The sequence below is a fragment of the Cygnus olor genome, chromosome 5 (assembly GCF_009769625.2).
Source record: "Cygnus olor isolate bCygOlo1 chromosome 5, bCygOlo1.pri.v2, whole genome shotgun sequence".
In the NCBI taxonomy this organism is placed as follows: Eukaryota; Metazoa; Chordata; class Aves; order Anseriformes; family Anatidae; genus Cygnus; species Cygnus olor.
The window spans coordinates 29,195,186-29,222,722 of NC_049173.1; the positions used below are offsets into that span (position 1 = coordinate 29,195,186).

General features: G+C 45.8%; 1 protein-coding gene across 1 annotated transcript in view; it reads left to right on the forward strand.

Moving 5' to 3' along the window:
• SLC22A18 (solute carrier family 22 member 18) overlaps nt 1-27,537 on the forward strand; it is a 58,416-nt gene that overhangs the window by 13,122 nt on the left and 17,757 nt on the right. Inside the window, exons 5-6 of the mRNA XM_040559488.1 lie at nt 22,260-22,375; nt 22,883-22,993. Of these exons, the coding sequence (XP_040415422.1) occupies nt 22,260-22,375; nt 22,883-22,993 (227 nt within the window). The remainder of the gene's footprint in view (nt 1-22,259; nt 22,376-22,882; nt 22,994-27,537) is intronic.

Below are 27,537 nucleotides of genomic sequence, written 5' to 3' on the forward strand. Positions count from 1 at the left end.
TTTGGGCTTGGCCTCCTCAGCAGAGGCAGTGCGGAGGGCAGAAGGTGACCCTCATCATGCTGGTCATACAATAAGGCAGTGTCTGCTCATGACTCACTGGAGCTTCATCTGCTCTTCCCACTCCTGGAATATTTCATGACCAGGCAGCAAATCCAGCAATATCGCTAGGGATTGAAATCCAGGGAAATACTGTTTTCTTTGTTAACACAAAATAGAAAGCACAGAAGAGGCTGTGGTTAAGTCCCTCAAGTGGGATTTGGGACTTGGCTCTGCTGCAGTTTTCCTGTGATGCAAGTAAGTCGTCCCGTCCCTCTGTGGTGGTGTTCCTTGAGCATAAAATGGGGGCAATATGATGCTTTTTCCTTCCCTCTCCTAATACATTTACTATACTGCTGTTTAGATTATACAGTCTTTGGGATGCAGACGTTCCCTGTCACGAGTTGTATGCATGCCAATATCTAAAACCTTGGGAGAATGCAGCCAGTTTTTCCTGGATGTATCCTCTTCTGCCCCTGGTGTCCTGAGCAGGCAGAAGTTTAGAGAGCACAACTCACATCCCGTTTTGGTGGGCTTGTTTCTTTTTTTTTTTTTTTTTTAATGCTTCTGATAAGTAATAAGTGCCAGCATTTTGCTGTTTCAGGAAAAAAAAAAAAGAGCTCAGCCAGCTATAAAGCTCAGAGTGGGGTAGGGTCCACCAGAGGAGGGGGCTGAAGTGCAGGGCTGAGCCCAGCAAGAGTGGAGGGACCTGGAGGCCAACGTGGGATGGTGAAACCTTTCCCAAAGTCATGCATGCACATGTTATATGGACAGCTCTCTCCTTTATGTCTCCTAATCCTATAGATTCAGAGGATCACGCTTATGTTTAATTCTGATTTGCTTCAGTGAATGAACCCAGCCCTGCAGTGCGAGAGTCTGGGGAGCTCAGAGCAGGAAGGATGTGGTGCTTGTGTGGGAAGGATGATTGGACAGGGGAGGGAGGAAAGGTTGGGATGAATGGGAATGTGTAGGTCTGGCATAGGAAGGCTGGGCTGGGAGGAATTACGGCTTGGGGGCAGTAACCTCTGGCTTGAGAAGCTGTGGGATGAAGTCTGTGGGGAAAGGCTGAGAGCTTTTAGATTTAGCAGGGCATCTGGAGCAGCAAGGGGCTGGGTTTGGAAGGAAGCACCACTTCTAGAATGGACCTTAATTTGTGGTGGAGGGAAAAAGGGGAACACCCTCACTGCTTTCCCCTGCTTTCCTGCTGCGTGAAATAAGGCTGCTGTATGGGATGGCCAGAAAAGCCCCCCTTTTGGAGAAGTTTGGGGTTGGGAGTTAAACCCTTCCCTCAGGCATCCTTGCCAGATGGATGAGGCAAGCAGGAGGCTGGCAGCAGGATGGGAAGGGGCAACGCCTGCTTGTGGTGGGGCGCTGGTCCACTGCGGGTGAAGGTCAGGCTGCTGGGATAAGGATGCTCAGAGGAAAATAAAAATGCTGTGACCCGTACATGAACTATACCAGCTTCCGTGGCCCCACCCAGGGCTTTCATTTCATTGCAGGCTCTAAATGAAACCCTGCTCACAGCCACTCCACCAGCCTGCAGAGTCAAAGGTATGTGAAGCATCCCAGCACTGAGTACAGCCAGAGGGCAAAGGAGTTTCTGAATGGCCATCTCCAGGCTCACCCCAGCGTGCTGGGGCTTGTCTTCTCAACCTGACGAATCGTGCATTATCACAGCCAGGGGAGAAGGCATCTCTAGCATCAGGGAGAAGTGCTCTCTGCGGTGGTTATTACCACAACAGGCTTGTGGTTGCCAGGTCTGTGTCTGGGTGGCCAGGGACCATGAGGTTCCTTGCTCCTGCTGATTCCTCAGCAAGCCCCAAATCCTCTTGAGACCCTCCTGCACTTAGCAGCCACCTCTTAAATCAGCCCCAAGTAGCTTGTCTCACTGCCCTTCTTGCTCAGGAGGTGGCTTGCATGGCCTAGAAGACTTATGGACCCTATACGTTCATTAGGAGGATTAGTTTTGCCTGCAACCATTCTCCAAAGCAGAGCCACAATGATCAGGCTTTGCAGAAATGACAGTGACTATCTTTCAGCCTCCCACTTGGGCATGGCTAAGATGGATTTTCAGAAGACACAAATTCATAGCTTTCAGAAATCTGGTCCGTTTAATGCAGTTTAGGTTCGGGTTGTAAAAGCATTTTTGAGTATTTGAGGCAGTATCTAGGCTGTTTGTTTGCTTGTTATTACAGAAAGTATTGTCCCAGTTTTAATTTATTTTTCTTGGTGGTGAAGGTTTTATACATTTAATCCTTTGTGGTCTGTATGCAGTATTAACTCTGTCTCACTAAATATTTCTCTGTTCCCTGATATCCTAGGCTGAAACTTTTGGATAAATTACTTCATAAAATTTTGCTCTAAACCCTACTGAAGTCTGCATTGTCTGTATTTTTATGGGATTTGATTCATTTTTATTTTTTTTACCCTGGGGTAAGTGATCTGGGACTTACTGAAGTCATTGGAAGTGTTTCCTTTGAGTCTGGTTTTAAATCAAGCTCTGGATAGAGAAACTTGTAGAGGAAGGAATGAAATGTCCAAAAACCTAAAAGATTTCTCCAGGATGTTTCTTAAAAGAGGGGGGGGGGGGGGGGGGGGGGGAAACTTGGAAAAATCATCTTGGGAACATGAGAGAGTGGGACTAAAGATAGTAATGGTTATTAAAGCTGAGAAGAATAAAAGTCTCATGCATCAGATTTTTAAGCTTGCTTCCCACAGAAGCTTAGAAAAGCTCTTTTCTGATATAAAGCTGTATAACAAATTATCTGCAGTCTGTTGGTTGGATTTCTTCCCCTCCCCTTCCTGACTAGACAGAAAAAAATGGTTTTCAGATGATAGAGAATTCTGGATATTTCCCAGTCTTCCAGGAATTACTGTTCATGGTGGAAAGAAACTTACTTCTAGATGAGTCTTTTGATGTTTAGAAAAGACATTTTGAAGCCATTTAGTGAAGAACTCCTGTAGAGTAATCCAAGGATGCTGCAATAGCACCATGTATTTGCATTGGTGGTTGGTGAGAGCAGGCTCAAGCCTCACGCTACACCCACGTGTGTTCTTGTTGCATGTGATTACACGGTCTGGGACATCTAATTGCCTGATTGTAATCTGTCTGTCATACCAAAAGTTGCATCATTTTGCCTGGGTGCTGTGTGGCAAGCACTCTCCAGATGGAGTCTCCTGGCCTTTTAAGGGTCCATGATTTTTTTCTCATACTTTTGTATGAAGCCTGCTTCCTTAAGTAGTTATATGTTTTTGAGATGGGGTTTGGTTGTGGCAGGGAAGAACTTGCAATAGCTGGAGAAGTACATCTGTGATGTGAAACTGCTCTGAGTAGCAGCAGAGTGATTTTTTCCAAAAGGGCTCCAGAAGTTGAGCACTGCCTTGACTATTGCAACACTGAATGAGGGAGAATCCCAATCCCATCTCTCCTTCTCCAGCTGTGCTGATTCATCCAACGTAGTTGAGAGGCTGGAAGCCTAGTTTAAAAAAAAATCAAAATATAATTCCCATGCCCTTGCAGTATATTGCATGCCTTGCCCTTACCTCAACCTAGTAAGACCCAAAGTCAGATGATGAAGGGGGAAAAAAAAAAATACTACGATTTAATAATTACCAAGAATAGTCCAGCCAGGAGATAAGACCTTGCATGTCTGCAGGTCTGTGTGGATGCTGCAGTGAGCTCAGGCAGCAGTGGTGCTGTGGGAGTTGTAAAGCACAGGAATGCAAATGGCATGCTATAAAGGGGCAATGAAACGATTCGATGGCACACCCGGGCACTTTGTAGTTGCTGGTGTCGATCTATTTCTGGACTTTGGAAGTGAGCCATCCAAAAGCAAATGTTTAGTAAGCCCTGCAAGCTGCCCGTAGTGCATGACATGTGGTGACAGGGTGGTTTAATGGGGATGGGGCCGATCATTTCTTTGCCAAACGGGATTATGCTATAAAGAAAATATATATGTTGGAAAGAGATGGAAAGGCATGGATGAAGTTCAGCATCTCTCCATCCTAGAAAGCTGAGATGTAAGGGGGAGGAGGCAGAAAGAGACCAGTCTGCATTTTCTGAAAGGCTTTATAAGGGGTATGGAGAGGTTTTTACTACCGTGGATGTGATGCCTTTCAAAGCAAGCCCTGATTCTGAGGTTTTGGCACAAAACTGAGGGTTACTGTCAACTTTTGGCTCACAGATGTGAATGCGGTCCACTAGCGTTTGGCTGGGGCAGGTTTCTTGGTGTGGGACTGAGCAAGAGGGACATAAGGTGACAACTTGGCCAAAATCTGGGCGGAGGCAGAAAGCTGGATCTTAAAACTTTGGCTGCTGGAGACCTGCGCGATGGTGGAGTCTGGGGGCTGGGGTTTAGCTCAGTGGGGAGACGAGCAAGTTGCAAAATATGGATCTGGGTTCAGGTTACAATTCTGCTCCCCAGGGCTCTTCCAGGTGTTCAAGTACAAACTTCTGGCTCAGGCCCATCTCTAATTAGGCATATTCTTTAAAAGGATTTTCCTTCCTCGGCTCCTGTGCTCTTGGCTTGTCTCCACTAGCCCTCTCTGCTGCGCTGGAGCACAGTTTGCTGGGTGTATTAACTGAACTGTTTACACACCTGGCTTCCTGCAAGAATAGACACCCAGCTCCTGCTTTTGAAAAGCCTAGCCCAGAGGCTGTAAACAGGAATTGTGCTATGTCTGGAAAAGCTGAACTGCTGCTTATCTCCACTCCCCGGGGCTGTGGGAGCAGCAGCAGCTGCAGACGTGGGTCAGTTGAGCTTGGAAACTGGCTTGCGCACTCTTCCCACCAGTCCTGTCCTCCCCCTGGCCCAGGTCCCCCTGCGGCTCAGGAGCCACCTTCTCTGCAGAGCTATTCCCTTTGCTTGTGGCAGGGGCAGGAGAGGACCCAGCTGGTTTTTGGAGCAGCTCACATGCTTATTTTGCCTCATGTATGAAATCTGGGGGCGTCATCCTGGGGTAATATCCTGTGCAGGACTGTGGGTGGGACTTGTGTTTCTGTCCAAGCTCCCTAAAATCAGGGGTGGGTTCCTCACCCTTTATACTATCTGAAGAGGGACATCTCACATAACTTTGTGTAGCTCAAAGAATGGCTGTGGAAAGAGCAGGCTGGAGATGCTTGTGTGGTCTGGATCAGGTGAAATGGTTCCATGTGGTCCATTTAAGCTTTGAATATATGAGTGTAAAAAGGTTCTGTTGCACAGCTTTGATTTCAAAGTATATGGGGAGGGGAAAGGCAGCACAAAATCAGCTGGTTGGTGCTGTCAAGGATTTTTTTCTTCTGAGTCAGGTAGTGTTGGAAGACCCCATAGATGTTGAAATGGACTTTCTCACTGTTGGGGAGTCCCCCTTCACACTGGTGTACACTCTATTCAGCCTTAAAACACTATGATTTTGTGGATGTGCTATCAGCTATTTTACTGGGTAGCTACAAGTTTTATTTTGCTCTTTTGTTGTTATTATTATTATTATTATTATTATTATTTTTGGTGAACGTTTCCTCAGCTTCATCTGGGAAATAACAGTTTGTCTCTGGGCAAGCCCCTGAGTGCTGAATGCCAGGGTTGGGGCACCATGCTGTTAGGTCTGTAGGGTACAGAGCGTGATGCTGATGTGCTGGGTGTTGGCATGGTTAGCTTTCTGTGCTTCTTGAGGCTGTCAGCACACTGTTGGTAAGGGGCCCTGGAGGTTTCCCCACAGCGTAGGTCCTGTGCTGCTCCTTGGGAAGGGACATGCAGATGCCCAGGCTGGGAACAGGGAAGAGGAAATCCAATACACTGTAGGGCCAAATTTGCTATCCAAATTCCAGTCCAGCTCGGAACTGGAATTGCTGTTCCTGAAGCACTGAGCTGGGATTTCTGCAGCAAGCCTCCTAAGGGGCCTCAAAGTGGGGGACAAAAGATGCTGTGGTAACAACTTTTGGGTGCTTGTGCCATGGGGGAACCCCTGCAGCTCAAGTGCAACTCCTGATTGCCCAACAAGCAGTGACTTTGTTGTTGAACTTTGCTGGCACTGATTCCTGCTTGGCTGCTGACTTTTGGTTTTGTGCCATAAGTGAGTGTTAGAGCTGCGAGGGCTGGGAAATATCAGCTATGGAAAGGGGCCCTGGAGGACAGATGAAGGTGGCAGGTGCTTTCGTCCAGGTTTATGTCAAAACCTTCTGTGGAGGAAGAGAAGAGGGCTTATTACATCCCCCTGTCGCCCTTTCCTCCTGTGTAACTGTGCTCGTCTGCCAAAAAATAAAAAAATAAGGAAAGAAAAAGGAAAAAAAAAAAAAAAAAGCAGGGCTTTTTCTAGAAATCCGTGGCTAGCTGGATCCAGCATGAAGCAGCATGACCATTCATCCTGTGCTCTGCGCTCCTGCTAATGGTATCAAATCAAGCAGGAAATTATTTTTGGAGCAGTGGAGCATGTTGAAACCCAGCAGAAGGCAGCTGTTTGTGTAACCAGAGTTTTGGGAGAGCTGTCTTGCTCGTTGCCAAGCATTTGACTTCCTATGCTGGTGAGAAACGGTTTCCCTGCTCCCTGGGGCTTCCTTCAGAGGCTGGGCTTGGTCCAGCTCCCATAGCACAGGATGTCCCCAGCTGCTTTTCCATGGGGGTGAACCTACCTGCTTTGGGCTCCTCGCATCACCACCCAGCCCTCTGTGTCAAAACTAACGATCTGCAAAATAAAGGGTTTTGTCCAGACTCCAAAGGCACTGACTCTCAGCTGGGTTTCCAGCGCTGGTCCCATGCCCCAGAGGTACCTGTAGCTCTTAGGCTGCCTTCCCAAGGGTGTATCCTGGTTCCTCTGGCTGTGCTTCACAGAATCATGCAGAACCACAGGATGGTTGAGGTGGGATGAGACCCCTGGGTCCATCTGGCCCAACCCCTGCTTGAGCAGGGCCACCCAGAGCAGTGTGCCCAGCACCATGTCCAGGTGGCTTTTGGAGGTCACCCACACCATAAAGAGGTTCCTATGTTCAGACAGAACCTTTCATGTTCCAGTTTGTGCCTATTGCCTCTGGTCCTGGCACCACTGACAAGAGCCTGGCTCCGTCCCCTGTGTGCTGTCCCCTCAGGTACTTACAAACACCATAAGATGCCCCTGAGCAGCCTCATCCTCAGGCTGACCAGGCCCAGCTCTCCCAGCCTCTCCTCACAGCAGAGGAGCTTTAGGCCCTGTGTTGGGCTCTTTCCAGTAAGCCCAGGTCTCACTTCAGCATCTCCCTTCTGTGTCCTGTTCCTGCAGCTCCCAAGGGTTTTATTTTTGAAACAGGGATGGTGTTGCTGCCTAGCCATAATAGGGTCTTTCTAGGTGCTCAAAAAAACCAAGCTGCCACTTTCCACATTGGTCTCATCGCTTGGCTTTCTGCATTAAAGCCCCTCAGTGCTGCTATCACAGGGAATTGACACCTCGCTCCTTTTTCACTTTCCAAATATAATGTTTTGTACCCTTTTTTCCACTCCACTGCTATGATCTGGTGCCTTACATCTCGGAGGTGGCTCCAGCTATGCACTGTTGGAGCTCCTATGCAAACAGATTCATCGCCCCAAGCTCTGCTCTTAACCCCTCATCCCAGAGCAGAGAAGATCCTTCAATTCTACCAAGTCTTTGAGACAGTAAATGGCTTCATACACGCCATTCATAAGCATTTTCTGGGTGTGACTGGCATCTGGGCTGAGCTGTGTCATCCATCTGGGAGGCTGCCCCCGCGGAGCAGTCCTGCTAAGAATAAAAAGAAGGAATACTCATGGGGCTATGTGGTATACATATAATTTCCGTTGTCCGCTGCTTTCTCAGTTGGTTGTTAGCTGATGTCTGGAATGATGAGAACATTTATCGGATGGCTTTTCTCATCCTGGTCCCAGCTAGTGATGCTAGTGCAGATGAGACTGAAGTTCCTGTCCCCAAAATGAGATGCTTTGGCACGGAAGGGAAGGACCGAGTCAGCGCTGGGAGATTTCGAAAGTCGCCATAGGGGTATAAAGGCTTTTTTGTTTGCGGGCTTCTTATGTCATTACCCGGCCATGCAAATGTCGCCCCAGAAGAAAGACTTTTTCACATTACTGCCTTGTTCTGGAAAATTCCCTCCCTGATTATTCATGACTGCTGACTCCTTCGTCCATATGCCCTTTTACTGACTGCCGTGGAGTGGGAAGAAATTCCCTGATATGGGAAAAGGGAGGAAGAAGTCCAGTGCGTATAAACTGAGTCAGTCTACAGTATTTACAGCTTTCCAATTGGATAATTAAATTCTCATTCAGCCCAGTTATAATTAGAAAAGTTGCCTGTCCTCCACAGGGCTGGAATTTGTTAGCATTGCATGACTGTAAGTCAGCAACAAGACACCAGGGCATCCTCTGGAGCCGTGCTGAGCTACTCAGTGAAATAGGTTTGAAAAAATACAAAAAGCCATTGCCTCACTGTATAGTAACCTTACAATGTAATTGCTTGATGATTTCTGGGCAATTTGGTAATAGGTTATGGAGCCTTTTATTTCTGCCTATCCCATTCATTCATGTCTAAGATTGCAGTAGTTGAATATTTCCTTGTCTAGGGTTGTTAAGTGTGTAATGCTTTCAGTCACTAGTAGAAAAAACCTTTGCTCCTAACCTCTGATCCTGTAAGGGGCAAGGCAAAGATAACTCTGTCTGCAAATCCAGTTATTTTCCTTTGCCACTTAATTGCTTCCTGTGATATCGTTATGCCCTGCGCTGTCAGTTTTGGTTGGTTTGGCTTGGAAGGGAGATGGGATGGGTTGGTGCTCCCTTGGAGACCTCTCAGGTGCCAATCCATACTGAGCATGCTCTTTGTTCTGCCTTTCACCTCTCTGCTCTCTTCATTGTGCTAAGCTGGTTTAAACTGCCCTGAAAGTCCTTGTTTTCTGCCCAAACTCAGCCATTGTGGTTCTTGAGTGGGAGGGGCACATCTGGGGTCCTGTCCATCCCACCACCATGCGTGGTTGGGGTTCGTGGGGGATTTTTTCTTAAAACTCCAAGCTTGCCCTTCTACATTTGGGGGTGGGGGGGTGGGGGGGTGGGATAGTGTTAAAGAAGAAACAGTGGAAACACCGAGTTTGGTGGTTGCTCAAATAACTGGTCCCTCATACTTTGCCTGCTCCCGAGTCATCTTGTGGTCTACAGAGCTTCAGCCCACAGTTCTCAGGACCTAAGCTGAGTATTTATTGACTTGGTACCCCAAAAGGGAGTCACATTTCCTGGCAATAAAACACTGTCACGTTTAAAACCACTAAGTAGGTCCTGCTTCTTCAGGTGAACACAGGAGTCATGTGTGAAGTGGTGCCTTTATTTCTCCGCTGATATTTTCTCAGTGGGTAGCTGTAGGGAACAGTTCAACTTCTTTTGTCGCCTTATCTCTGGGAATCATTTCAGTTCCGTTTCAGTGGCATTGCTGTGAAGCGCAGGACTAAAAAGGGTTTTATTGTCTCTTTGAACTGTGTTTTGCTCTGAGGAATGAGGATATAATTGTAACACAGGCAGGCTGGGCCAAGAGGCAGGAGGACAAACTAAGCATGTCGAGGCTTGTCCTGCCTGATCTTTCCCAATTTCATAATTTTTTTTTTTCCCCTCCTTGCGGCTAGCACTCATGATTTGGAATTTTCCATCTAATAGCCCAGGGGCTTACACACTCTTAGCTGAAGGAGCTCTGGTCGGCTGGATGTGCTGTTTCTTTTGATGACAGCCAAGACCAGGATTTGCCGCTTGATCCATCAATTCTTTGCTATCCATGTCTGCAGGAGGAGTGCAGAGGGATTTTCAGGCATCATGTTTTTTCCCATATGCTCAGGGAGCTTTCACTATCCTCCTTCCTTTTTTGGGTCATGTTTGGATTTTCCAAGAAATAAATCTGTGGGATGAATTAAAAGCAAATGTTAACTGAAAAAGAACATTCCTAAAGCCTTCAAATGCTCTAGTGTTTTCCTTTTGGGAAGTTTCATTATTAGTGTAGTGTAAATACAGTGTTTGTTGCCTGTATTTGTAAATACAGCAAGTTGTGCTTAGTTTGCGTCATTTAGCAAAAACCTGCCTTCATCTGAGGGCAGGTTAACAGCTAGCCTTGATGTGAAGCAGGGATTAAAGACAAAGCTGTTGGTACTGAACCCACACCATTTCAATTCCTCATCTGCTGCTATCTGATGACTTAATAAAGAGGAATGAATTTCAAGTCCTTTCCTGCTGCTATTTCATGTCTCTACTCTATGGCTTGGCTCTTTGTGCCAAGTGCTGCCATTTTGATGGGTTTTGGCAGCCATCCTATCTACACTGCTGATATTGGGACTGATCCTGCATGTGAGAGATCTGTTTTTTAGGGCTTTTTTTCCACCATGATCTTTCCAGGACTTTGCAGAGGCACTTTTGGGTGCTTCATGTCCCTGCCTGTACGTAAGGGGCATTTGCACTATCACCCATGGGGATGTTATGAAGACAAATTGTGAGTTTTTCAGCTGCTGTTATCAGGTCCATCTCCATATGTGAGAGAAGAAAACTTCTCATAAAGACTGTTACAAGGAGCAATGCAGATCTAGGTCTGGAGATCTCTGTACTTCCACCACCCCAGATGTGCATCTAACAGGCTACTGCTTGGCAGCACTTTGAAGTCCATGTTTTTCTTTTGCTGAAAATGAAATTAAATCAAATGGTATCATTCTTCTTCACTGTCTACTGGAAAGAAAAGAATAGTAACAATAACCTCAAAAAGTAAATAATTTCCTCATCAACCAGTTTATGCAGACCTATTTGGTGCAAAGAGCCAGCTTCTGAAAGGTTCCAGAATATTGCAAGCACCAGTCTTAAATAATTGTCACTGCAAATCACTGAAGGGCACGGCCTCTCGTTGCCTTCAGCTGCCTGATTGTAGGGTCTACCCTCATATAACACAGGTGTTACCCTAGGTGTCCTGCCAAAGAAGTGTGTGGCCTCTGGCTCATGTAACAACAGATATCTGGAAATGTAAGTCTTTCAGATACAGAAAAAGCAAGCATGCCATTGCTTTGCTCATTGAAGCTACAAATATGTTTTATCAGAAGTTTCCAAACTCCTCTGCAGACAGCTGGCTGTTCACACAAGTGCTCACTCCTCCTTGTTTCCAGCTGCTAATTTGCAGTTAAACACACCTACAAATACTCTGCCAGCAACTTTCCATGCAAGTCCTTCAGGTAGCTTGCAGTTGCTGTCATTTGATGGTGAAGGTGGCAGGATCCTGCTGGGAGTGCACGGCTTGGTGGAGAGGCTGCCCATGAGGCTGCCTAAGATGTGGTTCCCGACAACTGCTGCAGTAAATAAGAGTTCAGCATAATGCAGCTGATACTAATTGGCACCCCCCGTAGGTGGTCTCAGTAGTGGGGCCAAGATTAAATGTGGTGCAGAGAATGAATGAAGCTCTTCTCCATAAGGGGAGTGCCTCTGACTGAGAGCTAAGGTGTGTTAGCTCGAAGTGCAGCTGCTGCACTGGGGCTGCGGATAAAGGATGTTCTTGTTCAGGGCTTTGGCACTGCTGAAATACACTTAACTATGCGAGGTGGAGAGAAGACCCTGCAATTACATTTGACTGCTCTAAAGGACTTTAAATCTGTTTTCGGTTCGTTGCTTCAAAAAGCACAACCAAGTTCAGTTAACACTTAATGTGCTTTTTAGCTCAAATCAATTATTTTCTACTATGCCAACAAAGCAGCTGAAAACAGATCATTTTGTGCCATTCCTAGCCATTCCTTGACTAGTATTTGTCCTACAAGCAGTGAAGAGAGGCAAACTACCTGCAGATACTCAAACCTGCTAATGTGAAACACAGAGCAAGATCCTGTTGGCTTATATTTAACATGCAGAAACCATCATCGTTATGGGATGAAGGAAACAAAACACTTAATTGGGAGAGTTTGGTAAATATAGTAACAGTGAGACCACTCATGGTGCTTAAGCATATGAAGCCTGCCCAAGCAAGTAAACTGCACCTTTAATTAATGGTTTCACCCTTCTGGTTATTGAAATGGAATGACTCACTCATTTTAATCAGATGCCTCCTTCTGGGATCAAACTGTTCACGAAATCAAATCACCACATCCCTAAGGGTCTGTCTTTGCTGGGAAAAGGGTTCTTTTCAAGGGGCCTGTTGTGCAACCAGAGAGGTTGGGGCAGAATGTGGAAAATGCTTCTGACGTGCATTTTATTTGTAACTTCTGGATTTAGTGTTCCAACATAATTCCCCACACAAAATGAGTCCTAATGCATCTTATTTCTGTCTCATTATGAGGTCTTACTAGACAAAAGGCGCTGGAGCCCTTGATGTAGCATGGCAAGACTTTTCACACCTTGAGGTAGAAGGTGTTGGCTGCGACTACTTGTTCCAAGGCAAGAACAGTCTGTGCCGTACCTCTGCTAGGCTGAGGCATTTACAGTTAGTTACCTCCAGGTAAAGAAGTAATTTGTTTTGCCAGGGATTACGTAGCTTTAAAATGTCCTTCATGTGAATGTGGTCCTGGGAAGAGACCAAATTTAAGTGTCAGACTTGGCTCGTCAATGACTTCACTATTTTTACCTCGCTAGCTTTTGGGTGTGGAGGGAGCTCTTCATTTTGCATGGCATGAGAACTGCTGTCTGGGACCATCACTGTGGCTTCTCCAGTGCCTTGCTTGCAAAAGGGGCTGGCAGGGGAAGAGGCTCCAGACCTCCAGCGGGTTGATGTTGGGCCATATCCAAGCGTTGGTGGAGTAGGTAGTTAGTTACCTGCGGCATCGGGCTGTCTGCACACAGCCCTGCTTTCTACTTGCCTGTGCTGGAGTCGTGAGAAGGCAGGCTTATGGCTGTTATTGAGGAAACCCAGAGCATCTGGCGTGGGTGTCTGGTTTTGGAAGGTGAGAGAAGTCCTCTCAGAAGTACCCATCGCCACCCGTCTCCCTGAGTGTTGGCAAAGACAGTGATACCTGGCTCTCCGGGGCTCTCTTCGTGCTTGTTTTCCGGCCAAACCCTACCCCTTCCCCTCTCAGGAACTACCCAGCCTCCACCCCTCATCCTTGGGCAGCAAAATCCAGCTTTGCCCACGCTTTGCTCTGAGCCAGCTCTGAGTAAGTGCATCACGATTACTGAGAAGCAGCAACCCCAGTTGGTGCCAAACTTGCAGATCCTCCAAAGCCACTGCCGTGAGCAGAGACCTGACGTGCTGGGAGTGCGGTCCAGGTTACTACAGCAAACCCTCAACAGTTTCCTGCCCAGCTGAGTCTTTTGGAGTCTGAAGCATTGTAACCTCATAAAAGCTAGCAAGAGCTTGAAGTCATTCACAGATTATTTCACCACCTACGGTATTCTATGAAGTCAGACATGCTGTAACATATGATTAACGATGTGTTCAGTGGTGAGTCACCGGGTAGTCTAGCAAGCACTGCTCACCTTCTAACCAGTCTGTATGTGGGAGTCCTTACCCAGCGACACACCCAAACCCAGCGTTTTAATAATTTACCACATTCTGAGCTCAGAAGAGCAGCTTATGGAATTATTTATTTTTTTAAAAAAAAAGGTATTAATTTACCACCCATTAGGGAACAAACCCCCACCATGAAGAAGAAATCAGGGGAGGGGGAACTCAGAAATGTCTTATTATTTTGTATGGTTGGTGTATCCAAGAATCTCGTACTCCAGGTATTGAGTAAGTGGAGACTTCCACTCCACCTATGAAGGAAATGAAAAGTTGCCTAAGATCACAGATGTAAGGGTGTTTTGGTACTGCATGTGTACCATTTACTTCAAAGTTTAACCAGGAGTCAGCTGTGTGCAGTGCAGTTTAAATAAACTTGGTGGAAATGTTACCATTTCAAGGGGAAACAACAGGACAGGAACCCCACTTGAAGTGCCCTCAGTCTCATGTTTCCACCCAAGCTCTGCTGCTACACCTTTTTTAGCATCAGGAGGCCAGCTATATATCCCCAAGTAGGTGTCTAACAAGATATTCCTGGAAATGAGAAGCCTGTCCTGTAGATTGGCAAGAAAAAGTCTGGGAAAAATCCATGCTTGAGAGATGGGGGGATTGAGTCTTTGTGTTACATTAAACAGTCACTTGATAAGATGCATGAACTTTTCTTGGCTTGCAATGTAGAATTATCCTTTCCTGCCTGAGTGTCCCAAGCGCAGCGTGAGAGTTATGGTTAATCTTATTCTCTGGAATAATTAAGGGTTGTAGAAAAAAAAAAAAAATTTTTTTCCTATGGAATGAGCAAAGATGAGCCTGTCTGGTTTGTGAGATGGTAGTGGGAAATATGAATTTGATTCCTGTTGAGAGGAGGATATTGCACTTGCATCCCAGTGTGACCTGCTACCCTTTCTCTGATAAAAATCATAGTAAGATGCCTAGGGAAGAAGAATAGTGAGAAAAACTTGCATGGTACTTCACCGATTACTTTTCCAGCCTCCAACTATTTTCAGCTCAGGGGATTTCCTGACATGAATGAATGTGGTTTGTGACTCTTTAATAACCTTCAGTGGATTGTTCTTCCAACTACCCGTCCAGTCTCTCCCTGAGCCTGTTTAAATCTTTTCCTTCCACTACACCAGTAGCAACAAACTCCATTGACCTTCTATATGTGGTGGAAAGAATTGGGCCTTTTTCTGCATTTTGAACCAGGCTCCCAACAGATTCATCTGATACTTTCCAGTCCTTGTGCTGGGAGATACCACATCAGTCACTTCCTAACCCCCTGCTCCATGGCCCTCACAAGTTTCTGGGCCATTATTACACATTCCTTGAATACCATCTCTGCAGAGTGAAGGCTCTTAATCTGCTTACTTGTCACTAGTGTGAAGTCCTGGCTGCACTCCTCTGGGCCCTTCCTACTTCTAAGGTACCTATTTGAGAAGAGGGGAGAAGTGCTGTGTGCACCATTCAAAGTGCCAGTGAAGAAGGGATTTATACAGTGATATAACGAGGTACTCTTCTCTGGCTCACTGTTTCTTTCACAGCAATCCCGAAACGTTTGATTAGTCAAGCGCTGAGCTGAGTTTTGTTAAATTGCCTATGGTAGTCCAAAGGTCTCACTCCTGAGCAGCACTAAGCACTTCAGAAACCATCATTTAATTCCTGGATTTAAGACTTGTTTTCCCTGTCTGCATCACTTGATGTTGTTAAGCTGCACGGACTTTCAGCTGCCATTTTATTGCCCAACCCCTCAGTCCTGCAAGGGCCACATGCAGTTCCCTACTGACTGCTCTTTCCCCCAGTCCCCTGCATATACTCAGCAAACTTTCTTACCTCACTGCTGTTCCACATGGTTCACAGCTAGATCGAACAACGCAAGTCCCAGCTGCACCGGTGGGTTGTGTCTGTTGTGAGAACTGACCATTTACACCTACTTGCTGATTCCTATCTTGACCTGCCTCAGCTCATCCAGTATTAGCCCTGCTGGGATTGAAGCCAGGTGTTGCAAGCCCCCATTCAATCAGTGCAACTCATCCCTGGTCTTTGTCTCGACTCCTTCATTTCTAGACATACAGGATGATACCACAGAGCAAGCAATGCCTTAGTCACCCAGCTGGCTATAGTCCCCTGTAGGGAGAAGCTGATTTCCCCCATTTTTTATAAATGAGTGTAAACGTGGAGGTGTTTGGTGCACAGAGAGGCGGTGGGACTGTGCAACAGGCAAAAGCAGCAATGGCACATACAAGTGCAAACTTTGACTTAGCCAAGCAAGTATTTTGAAACAGTGTATTTTACCAGAAAACAGCACACAAACGTAAATGACACCTGAAATTGATGGTGGATTATGGACTAAGCACGCAAATCCACCCACATCTTTTTCAGGCGTGACTGATATGCCTCTCCTGGCCGAGTTCCTCAGAAGGGCACTGCCTGGGATCCAGCAGCCGGTGGGCTGGTGCCGACAGAGGGCTCTGGCTGCTGGGAATTTGCCTCCTGCCCCAGGTATCCTGGGAGCTGGATGTCCCTTAAGGGACGTTAAGGCATAAGTAGCTCTGATGACTTTGGGGATGTGAACTTGTGGCTTCCATCCTGGTGTCCCCAGCACATGGCAGCTCCAACATCTCTGCCATTGCCTCTGTTTTCCTTTCCTGCCACTCAGTTTTTCCAGATGTGGCTGCTGCTGGAAGCGAGCAGTTGAATGAGCACTTGTTGGTGTCCTTGCCCTGTGAGGGGCTGTGCTGAGGGTGTGGACGTGAAGCTTCACCACCCTCTTGGCCTGCCGCAATAAGGTCAAGTTCACTGGAGTACAGAAGAGCCTCTTGCTCCCCGAAGAGCAGCAGCCTGCTTCTGCTGCTCATCTAAAAAACACGGGGGGGGAGGGCATCCCGGTCATGGTTTCCAGTTGCGTCAGGGCCGTGAGCTCCCTCGCATTTCTGCTGATGCATGGGTGGATACAGTTATCCGCTCCCATTACATGGTCTGTCTCTAGAGAAATCACAGGCTCCAAGTGAAAAATGGAAAAATTGTAACCAAGGAGTCCTGCTGAGGAGATGCAGAGAAATACAGGTGATCTGTCCCAGATTTGTCCTACCTCTTGCAAAGTACTGCTGTCTGCCTGACCACCAGGAACCACAAGAAAAAAGGGCATCTTCCTCTGGCACATCCCTTGGGGGCTATGTTTGTTCCTGCTTGGGATGTAATGTTTCTTCAGCTAGCATCATTCTTTGCTCTTCACTTCATATGCTGTTCACTTCACATTCTGTTTTCACATGGACATTTGCTTGAGCCGGAGGGCCCATGGGGGTAAGACTCATGCCGTGGTTATTCATGCCTCTGTGTTACTGTACTGTGTGTCTCCCCGGGCTGTGCAAGTCAGGCTATCTCTGTACAGTTGCATGACAGTCCTGAGAAATATGTGAAAGGTTTTGAGGCTCAGTATTTCCGATTGAAGGTTTTGTGTGTGTTTGTTTTTTAAGAAGTACAAACATGGTCTTCGGTGAAATTTTGTGCTTGCTTTTTAGTCTTCAGGAGGAGACAAGATGGACAAGACCACTATAGGTCAAAGATGAAATACATCAAGCAAGCATTATCAAGACAGCAAAACAAAGTTCCTCAAGCTAACCCATCACTGAGTTACAATGAGTTATGAACTAAGCTTATGCATCTCTAAGTTAGCAGTGTTTCCCACTGATGGAGGGCTGGCCACTGCTCATTTTCTTGGGGATGCAAAGCTGTTTACTGGAGAGCATGGTTTGGCATCATGGTTTTACCTGAGGGGATTTTTTTTTCCTTTCTTTTTTTCTTTTTTTTTGTCTTTATTTTTTTTTCAAACCACCAGCTGCTTTTCTTCCCTAGCTGCCCCTCTCGAAGGGTGTGAGTGGATGAGTGGAGAGTGTGGCCGGACTGCAATCAAAGAAATATTTTGAGAGCCCTTTCAGAGCTCGTTAAGGAATCTGGGCTGGCTATGAATGCAAGCTTTATGCAGCATTGTTTTGAAGTAAGAGTGAGTCACTAAAAAACAATCTGCACTCTCTCCATGTTCAACTTTGACTTTATTAAGAAAAAGAGAAAGAAAACAAACACAATCCCATTCACTGCAGAAATACACATTGATCCTTTAATCCTCAGGGAAGCGTCGGGAACTGCTTCCTCCTCGAAAGAATCGCTGTATTGACGCAACATTTAATTGTGCAATTACACATGCACATTTTCTCCTGAGCTTTGCATGCAGAGCAGGGCTCAGTGGCTGGAATGCTAATCAGAAAGTGATTGATGATATCTCACTGCACACACAGCCCCAGTGCAGCCTCCCAGCCAGCCAGCAGCAGCCCTTTGGTTGTGTTACAGCCAAAGGTACTTTCACCAAGAACTGCTGCACAGCTACTAGGAAATGCTCTGTGCATGTGTTCGTATATGTACGTATATGTGCATATGTACATATATGAATGTATATATACCCATGCATACTTGTTTGCTTCCCAAGATCCTCATTGAATTTGATGATCTCTAAGGTTCCTTCCAACCCAAATCATTCTATGACTCTATTGCTGGCCATAAAGCCCACCAAGTTTTTCTGATGCTTCATGTGCGACCTGTTTGGACCTCAGGGGCATGCAGTACTTGGTGAGAAAGCGTTAGCTGTGAAAAAGATGCACCTCTTTCCTGCTTGTTTCCCTCATCCTGTATTGCTGGAGTTGGGGATACTGAAATCAGCCTGCTATCTGGGTGATGCCCAATGAAATAAAAAGCATAGTGTGTGCTAGGATTTACAGCTATCTGGCTGTAAATGCAGAGGCTGGTTGAGCCTTAGATGGGAAGAAATTCAGCCCTCTTCCAGCCAGCTTTGAATGCTAATATTTTTGCTGGGTTTAATCTCTTTGCCATTATTTTATTATTAATGGTTTCATCATCAATTCTGCTTTCCCACCAGCGTTAGGGATGGATTTTCCATATGGAAAATCCTATTTGTCATCCTATTTGTTATCAGTGACCACAAGCTAGAAAGTGAGTCTTGAAATAACAAGCGGGGCTGTCTCCCCAGGGGTTTGTACAGTGTCTAGGGGTGCCCTTGATTCTCTTCCTCCTCTTTTGGGTCCCTCCCTCCAGGGATGTGTTTTTAATGTGTCCACCACACTGGCTTAAAGGCTTCAGGAAAATGATAAAATAACAAAAGCCTTTTTTTTTTTTAATGTCGTTGAGCAGCATTTGGCTGATGTTATGAGCTCCTGGACTCCCAGTCCCTCTGTTCATGTTCTCATTGTATGTTTCTGAAAGCTTAAGTTAGGGCCAGTAGCGGCTGCTTCTGTTAGTGCAGCAAAAAACAGTCCTTTAATTTAATTGTTTTAGTTCTACCCGCATCCTTTCTTGTGCCTGTTGCTCAGAAAATCTGTTTCTGGTTTTAGCAGGATGCATGCTGGCTGGTGTGCTGGGACAAGAGGGAAGGCAGGAAGGGGAAGAGGATGGGGAGAGGTCCCACAGGAGCAACCTGCTTAATGTGTCTCATTTGTCTTACTAGCACCACTGCATCCCTTCCTGGCACATGTGCCTTCCTGATAAGCCAAATAAGCAGAAGAAAGAGCTGTTCCTCAGAGCTGCCATGGGGTGTGAGTCCTGCCCTGCCATCTTGCTGCTTGTGGGGCTCCTCCTCACCACCACCACCTCTGTCCCACCCCACCTGTGCAGGGTGCAGGCTGTGTTTTTTCCTAGTACAGGGAAGTATCAGCCTCTGGTCTAGATCCACCTAGAGTCTCTGTGTCTCTTGGTGCTGATAAAATCACAGGATATGGCACAGGAGGTGCCACCATGCGAGGCCAAGGCCTATGCCCAACTAGATTTTTCTTTAAAAAGCTCAGAAGAGGTCATGGCTTGAATAGCCCTGGAGGTTATTTTCCCTTCTGTCTTCCCCTGGGCTTCTGAGGCCCCTGAGAGGAGTAAAGGCAGAGTCTGACCCTGTTCCTGTTGGCAAAGAGGTGGCCAGGTGTCTATATTAATATAAAGACCAAATTTGACACTTTACTCCTTGAAATGCATAAGGAATGGACCCTTCCTCTCCAGAGTTTGTTGAAGGGGTGAAGCTTCCAAGTGAATAATTCACATGTTCTAACGGAAACATCAGAAGAAAAAAAAAAGGGGGGGGGGGGGGAGAAAAAGAGAGCGAATGGCCTTCTGTGTTGATACAGCAGTTTTATGACCATTGGTTTCATTTTGTTTTTCTTAAGCAAGCAAACAAACAGTTGGTTTCCAGGACACGGGTGCATTATCTCCAATTCCAGAGTTTGTCCCTGCCACACAGGACCAGCCTAGCCTGAGGGTGTACCCTCATTACCATCAAGAAATGCTAATAATGCTTAATATGTGGAAAAACATGAAGCACTTACAGAAGGCTGTGGTCATGAAAAGGGATTTTCAGATGAGTTTGAATGCTTCAGGCTTTTCCAGGAAATGTGTTTTTGAGCTCTATATTTTACTGGATTCCCCTGAATTCAGAGTCCAGCTGTACAGAATTCCATAAATCCATGAAGGCAAGTCCAGGTTTTTCCAAATGTGTAGAATTTCAAGGTTCTCCTCTCCCTTTCAGAGCAATGAATTATCAGTTGTTTGCTTTCAGCGGAGTACATTAATTAATTACTGGTTTTATAGGGGGATCCTTCACTCATTGCTGGCACTTGCTGTGGTTCTTCTTGGATCTAAAGAGTAAAACATGTTTGTGTTGGCATCTAGGAGTCTGGAAAACCTCAGGAAAAAACAAGACTGGAAAAAGAAACGTTTTTTTCTGTCTAACAAAAATTTTTGTGATCTTTTTCCCCACAGAATGAAAGTTTGAAATAAAATTATAACTATATATATATATATATAAAGCCAGCTGGAGCTGCTTCTTTTGAATGTTTTATCTTTTCTATTTTCTTAATAAAGATCCTTTATGTTGCAATGCAAACTACAAATTCCATACTGCTTGGATAAAAATTTGGGTCAAAAAAGTTGATTTCAGTAGTTTGTGAACTGTTTGGCAGATAATTTTAGATCAGAAAAAGGCAATCTGCTGCACTAAAAATAAAAAGTAACAATCCTATAAATGACTAATTTTGTGGTCCAGGGTAATTAGCGGAACAGCTTGGCAGATGGAATGCAGCAGGTCTAAATTACTGCGCTAAGTCCATTAGCAGGAAGATATTATCTAACTTTGTTGTTATTAATGATAATTAATTAATTAAAATATTCATCTGGGAGTTTTGCAGTTGCTATTAACAGGAATGCGTGTGTGTGTGTATATATATATATATATTTGCTCTTTGATGCTTTTCTCATTTGTTTGCATCCCAATCCTTGGCTATCTTGCTCTGGGACTTTAATAATAACCCCGTTACAGTCTAGAAATTACTCAGACCGCACCTCTGCTTAGCATGGAGGAAGCTTGAGGCTTTTACAATTAGTGCTGCTGGTTGTTCCATGAAAAACATAGGCCGTGGTCTGACAAGGAAAGCAGCAGTAAAAAGCCAGGCAAGAAGCAGCCCTTTATGAGCAGGCACACAGGAAGCACTGCTTTGCATCTTGCAGGTCTCTTTGGAGTCCCATTTGATGAGGCGAGGGCACGTTCGTCTCCAAGTCTGCATGGGCTCACATGACTCTAAAATGTTCTCTGATGAATCCAGGTGTTGCTTTGCTAAGATCCAACGTGCTTAAATTTTGATGCCCCAGAGAGAGCATGATGGTCAGGTCGTCTTGTCCCCTCCGTGACACCGGCCTTCGTCAGCCGGGGATTCCCACCCCAAATCTGCATCCTGCTGTAGGCTTTCAGCACACATTTCTCAAAGAATTCCCCTTTGACTAACAGGATTGTCATGATGGAGAAGACTTAATGAGCTGTTTTAGTGGATAATTGCTCTCGCTGTTAAACACAAACCATACTTTTTCCTTTGTTTTCAGCTCGAGTCTCCTGAGATTCAGTCTTCCAGCCCTGGACTTTGTTCCAGCTGTGTTTGCTGAAGTTAAAGCCCTTCAGAGTCTGAAGTCTTCCCACGTGCCCTTAAAGACTAGGAGGAGTCATTTCCCATTCTCATGTTTTAAGAGGATAGTGATAATTTAGGACTTCTTATTAACTCTATTGACTTTTACTAGTTTGTGTTTGGGTTTTTTAGATAACTTACAACTCACTACAGTTAATAATTGTTGTTAACTGGGTCTACATGTAAGGATGTGACCCCACATCTGTTAAAGATACGAAATTTGGGCCTCTGGTGTACAGTCAAAGTTTTGTCGATTGATCTGTTATATTTAGTGGCTCTTTTTCAGGTGGTGATGTACCTCTGGTGTTTTTGGATCTGATTGTACTCTGAGCTTTGTTCTACCATCCATAATCATCCTGAATACTTTCTTCACTCCTTAACTTCATTTGATTTCACTGAGAAGTTTCAAGCAGTGAGATAATACTTTGATGAATGAAATTGGGGATTAGATGGGGATTAGATGGATCTGAAAAAGCATTTGCTCTTGCTTTCCGTGGGAAGATTTCTAAGCTGCATTAAACCAAGAGGGGCTCTTTTCCCCTAATACTCATGGATTTGTATTATACCATGTAATTAACAAGATTAATATTAACATTAATATCTTGATGTCAGTCTTTAGGTGAAATGTCATACTGTGGTCATATCTAAGGCCCCCAGGAAAGCATGGGAGCTCTCTGATAGCCTTCTACATTGTAACTTCAAGGGGGTTGTTCCCCATCCAAGTAAAAGCAGATGTGCCCAAAACTTCGCAGGATGGAGATACAACTGTCTTCTGTTTATAACTACCCACTTACCTGTATTTCTGTCTGTTTGCAGCATTTTTGCTCCTATATATATCGGGCTGGTGGGAAGTCTCGTCAACACCATGATAGCAATGGTTTGGATCCCTTCACCAGCTAAATCAAAGTCAGAACATGGTGAGGCAGAGCACAGTAAGTATTTAGTGCTTCTGATAAATAGCACATAAGTAGGGACAGGGGACTGACTTGATGGCAGGACTGTGCTGAAGGATTTGGGGTTGCATTTATGGGCAAAAAGGTGCACCTCTTTGCTCACAGGGGCTCATCCTCTTCATGCCTGTGAGAAAGTACTTACCAAGAGATGAGTCAGATGAGAAGGATTTAGGAATGCTGAAGATGCAATCATCTAATTCATTTTGCATATGAACTGTCCAGAGTTTCAGCTCAGCTTTCCAGATCCCAAAGCTTTACCTCCAAATTCAGTTCTATACCAGAGTTAACTCTTGCACTGATGTTTACCCAGATGATACTACTCCAGTTAGGGTTTTCCCTCTGCATTCCCAGAAAGCATCACTCAGAAAGCCATTGCCTACACCGAGCAGAGCACTGTAACAAGCTACAAGTAATCACCCTGAGTTTCTTGTTCCCTGTGTTTAACCTGTATAAATATAATATTATCCAATATGTCATCTTCCGTAGGCACATCACAGTCTGGCAGCGTGTTCAGCATCAGAGAAATCCTACGCCTGATGAAGCTTCCGGGGGTAATGGAAATTTTCTTAGTCAAGGTCTTTTCTGGATTTCCCATAGGTAAATCTCACCCATTACCCATGGTTGTTGATGTATTTAAAATAAGAAGATATATGCTGTAGACCAGGCTGGTCTCAAGTTACTGAAACCACGACACGTGTGATCGCAGAGGAGTAAGGATTCGGCTCGTACCTCAGTGCTGCATATTTCCAGATGCTCTCAGCTACATAGGGTCAAAAACCTGGAATTAATGGAAAACAGACTGCTTGTCACAGGCCGCTTTTGTGACTTTTGGCAAATCACTTAATCACTCTGCCTAATCCCCTGGCTGTAAAGGGATGGTTTTCTCCTCTTGTCTGCCATTTCTATTTAGGCTGGAACCTCTTCAGAGCAGAGGCAGATCATCTGTACCCTGCCAGAAACACTGAGGTCTCTCCTGATTTTACCTAATGATTTTAAGGGGAGGGAATTATGCGTACCCTAACCTTTTCCCAGTAATTTAAAGATATTGCTGGGCAAGAAACTGTGGTCAGACAGGATGTTAATTTTCGGCTGTGTGCCAGGGAGCTGCTAGCTTTTTTTTTCCTTCCCTTGCACCTATGTGACAATCCTTGTTCTTCTCTTTGAATATTCTGTGCATTTTTCTCATGCCGTGTTCATAACCCACTGCTATCTCAAACATACCGCAGACCGGTCTGTTCCCCTGCTCCCTTTGAGTCAGTAGCAGTCTTGGCACGTTCCATTAAATTCTGATTTGTAAACTGTAAATTCAGTGTACAAATAGAAGTAGGTTTGGCCATGGAGAGTGGCTAAATCAGAAGGGGACAGCATTTCTGGGAATGACCAGGTTCCTCTGTTAGCCTTGCAAAGTCCGATTGGAGCTGCAGAATAACTTGCAAGGAACAAAAGGATTCCTGATTTTTTTTTCCTTTTCTTTTAGTGCATACTTGGCATTAGCAGAGACAAATAATGCTAATTGGTCCTATCCCCAGTGCTGGAGATGGAATAGTATCTCCATGGATTGGTGGCTTGCCCTAAGAGTGCATCTCTTAGGCTCTTATGAAACTAAGCTTTAAAACTGTGTTTAAATAGTGTTTATAAAATGACAGTGTTTCCCAGAACGAGATCGCCAAGTGATGTTTAAGAGGATATTCTTTTTCCAATTTTGGCTTATTTCTCAGCTCAAAGTAGTATTCTTTTCTCTGTTTAAAAACACTACACTGAGACCACATCCATTTGCAATCTGCACTGTAGTTTCCTGTGCACTGTCCTTTTTCCAACAGGCGGGCAAGATGCGCTTTGGTTTAGTCATCACTGCTGAAATGCAAATGCCTCTGTGTTGTAGAAGACATTCTTTTCCTGTGCACAGCAAAAATACATACTAAAACACAATAAACATCTCCTGCCCCGACTGCAAGGGAACTCATAGGGAAACAGGATGGAAAGTGAAGTTGAGATTTAAGGCAGGACATGCGCCAAGTGTCACTAAGATGGGTAGGAGTGTTTCAGGGGAGCAGGAATAGGATCACTGGAGGCATTCTTGCTGCAAGCAGAGCACTACGGCCAGGAGTGATTAAAATCCTAGTGACTTTGCGGGTCTCTCTTCAGGCCACTGGCCATAGGGTTGCAGCCAAAAGGGGAATTGTCCATCACCTCCTCCTCGGCTGCTCGTGGCTGGAGGCTGAGCTCCTGTTGGTCTCATTCACCCTTCATCTCCCTGCTGCAACTGTATAATTAATTAGATCATTCAAATTACAGACCTTTCTCTAACTTTGTAAACAAGTTTGTGATATACACAGGAGAAAATCTTCTGTTCCATATGGATCTCATTGTTGTCCAAAATTAGCTTGTTTGAGAGAGAAAGAGCCTTCCCAAGAGGGCTGCAAGGTTGGGAACCTCCTCCCTGATTTGCATAAAAGCAGAGACCAGCTCTGTGCCTCCTCTGGGAGGAGAGCTGCCGAGGGATGGAGGGGCAGCAGGTCTTTCCAGCACGGCCAAGTTGCCTGCTCAGCTGACCTGGGAAAAGCAAGCATCATTTCCTTGCAGTAGATAAGAGACAGAAAGCCAAACGTGGATAGAAATGTCAAACATACCTCTTGCTGCTCAGGGATCACCAGGGCTTTGAAAATACTGATAATTAGCTGCTTGTGTGAATCTTTGATTTTTGGGAAGCCTGCTTTCTTCTCACAAAGGCAACCCCTGCAGTCTCCCTGCTACCACCTTGCCATATAAGTCCAGTATGCCCTCCCAGAGCCAGAGGCTGCATTTATAAATTCCCAGTCTTTATCTTTTATTTTTTTTATTTTTAAATGCGTTTCACACCCCCATATCTCCTTGGTGCTCTGCCTCACATTTATCAAGTTTCACAAGCCACTTACCTGCCTTCTGTTGCATGACCATCATTATTCATTGTTCTGGTGCAAGGTTTTCTAAGGAATTCACCCCTTGTTTAGCCCCGTCTTTCCCAAGATGGTGAAGTTTCTGAGACCCCCTTCGTCACTGAAAGAAGGGAGGACAAGGAGGGGCTCCCTTGTCCGGGCAGTTGTAAGTAACCATGCAGGCATGGGCATGATACCTGTCTGAAGAAAGAGATGTTTGCATCTCCGTGCAATATGTAAGGCTAAAGAAGGAGAGCAGCTAGCCCCCTGCACAGAAAGAAATGAGCTTGTTTGGAGCAGAAAGATCCAAATCCACCTAAACTCAGCAAGGGACTTCAAAGGGGAGCTTAGCTGCAAGAGTGGGTGCGTTGTACCAGGAAGAAGCGTCAGGTATGTGGGAAGGCCAAATCCCTCCTAGGTGGTACCACAGCAGGGCAGCTACACGAAGGCAGTTGTGCCCGCCCCGAGCCGATCTCCCCGCGAGTAAAACCAAGTGTGGTTTTTCTTTCATTTCTTCACGTGTGTCTTTTATAAACATGTGCAACTCTGTTGTCTGTTTTGGATGCTGGGAGTAAATGCTGTGATTTGCATGTTACCTTAAACTGGCTGGGGCTGAGAGGCATTTCAAAGCAATTGAGTACTGACAGGCGCTCCCCACCGAGGGGTGTGGCAAAGCCATAAATCTTCACATGCACCCAGCACCTTCTCCAAACCTCTGAGGACCAACACCAGCCGGGCAGTAAGGGAGGAGGAGTTGTCCCCAGAAAGCTCTTGGGCTCAGGAAAGCTTTGTGGCAGGGCCTGGGGTGGGAGGGTGTTGGTTCCTCACGAACTGGGGAGCTCAGAGTGAGGCCTTCCTTGATGAAGATGCACCACTGGTACCAGCAGTGCTGTGCTGTTGGACGCAGGGGAATTGGGCTGATTTGTTCAGGTGTGAGCCCTCCCATCCAAAAGCAGACCCTGGGGCAGGTCAGACCATGACACTGTGTAAGTGACTGTTTCCCCATCATCTCACCAGCATCCAAAGCCCTTGGTTTGAGTTTTCCAGTTGGGTGAATTTCACAGGAAAAGTGCGGTCCCTGTCTGAATGGGACCCATAAGGAAAACCCGTTGTGTTGTCCGCCAGTGATGGGTGGATGTGGTTGTGCTCGGGGTGAATGTGCTGCACGGCAGTCAGCAGTTTGGGACGGCTCTCCTCGTGCTTCCAGGAAATGTGAGCAGGAGCCTTTCCGTGCTGCAGGGTACGTGACTCACCTTGCCAGGCCACAAGCCCTCATCCCAGCCCTCACCCGTTTCCTCCTGGCCTCTGCTTTCCTACCATGAAGGAGAAGACTTCAGCTCCCAACTTACTGAGTCTTTGCAACTCGGAGGATCTTCCAAGGGCAGGGATGGACCCCTGGAGGTCACCCGCTTTTTCCTCCTCTCCCCATCAGCATCAGACAGTCAGATGGGGGGGACATTTACACAGAGAGAGTTCCAATTTCCTCCTGTCTTTGTCGCCCGAGGTACACAAGACGTTAGGGAGGCAGCAGTCTCTCATCTTACACCAGTTCTTTAGCAGGCTCTGTCCCAATATTTTTAATTTCATGGCTCTGTGTGTATGGTGGAGTGTGCGTACACGTCTGTATTTGTGTACGTTTGGCGGGGAAGGGAAATGCACCCTACTGCAATTTTAGGTGAGATTGAGCAGGCATTTTCTGCTGTGCTCTCCAGAAATTGCCTTAACTGAAGAGCTGCCCCAGTGCCTACTGTTCCTGTCCATACGTCCCTGACTATTTGTGGTGATGCCACTATCGTGCCATGAGAGAGCTTCCATGTGCTGCTGAAATCACCGTTGGAGTGTGCAGCGAAACCTCCATGTTTGGTCTGATGTCACCAGGTTGTTTCCCAAGCAGCATTGCCAATGGTGGAAAGCTGAAGTTAGGCAAAAGGGAGGAGGAATCCAATCAGATTATTCTCTGGTTACAGTCTTGTCTGAACAAAGGTTTTCTTGCTGCCTTAATGGTTAGTCTGGCTTGGGTGATAAAAATATTTACCAGTTTATTATAAACAGCTGAATCTACAGCCTACGTAGTCACATTATTTAAAGATGAAAGTAAGCGGGATAAAAAGTGAACATTTAAAGACTAAATTGCTATACTGACTTTGAGTAGGATTCTGCTCATGTTTATATCCAGTCCCTGTAACCCCAGGGAGAGCTACTGACTCATGCTGGAGGTGACTGGGA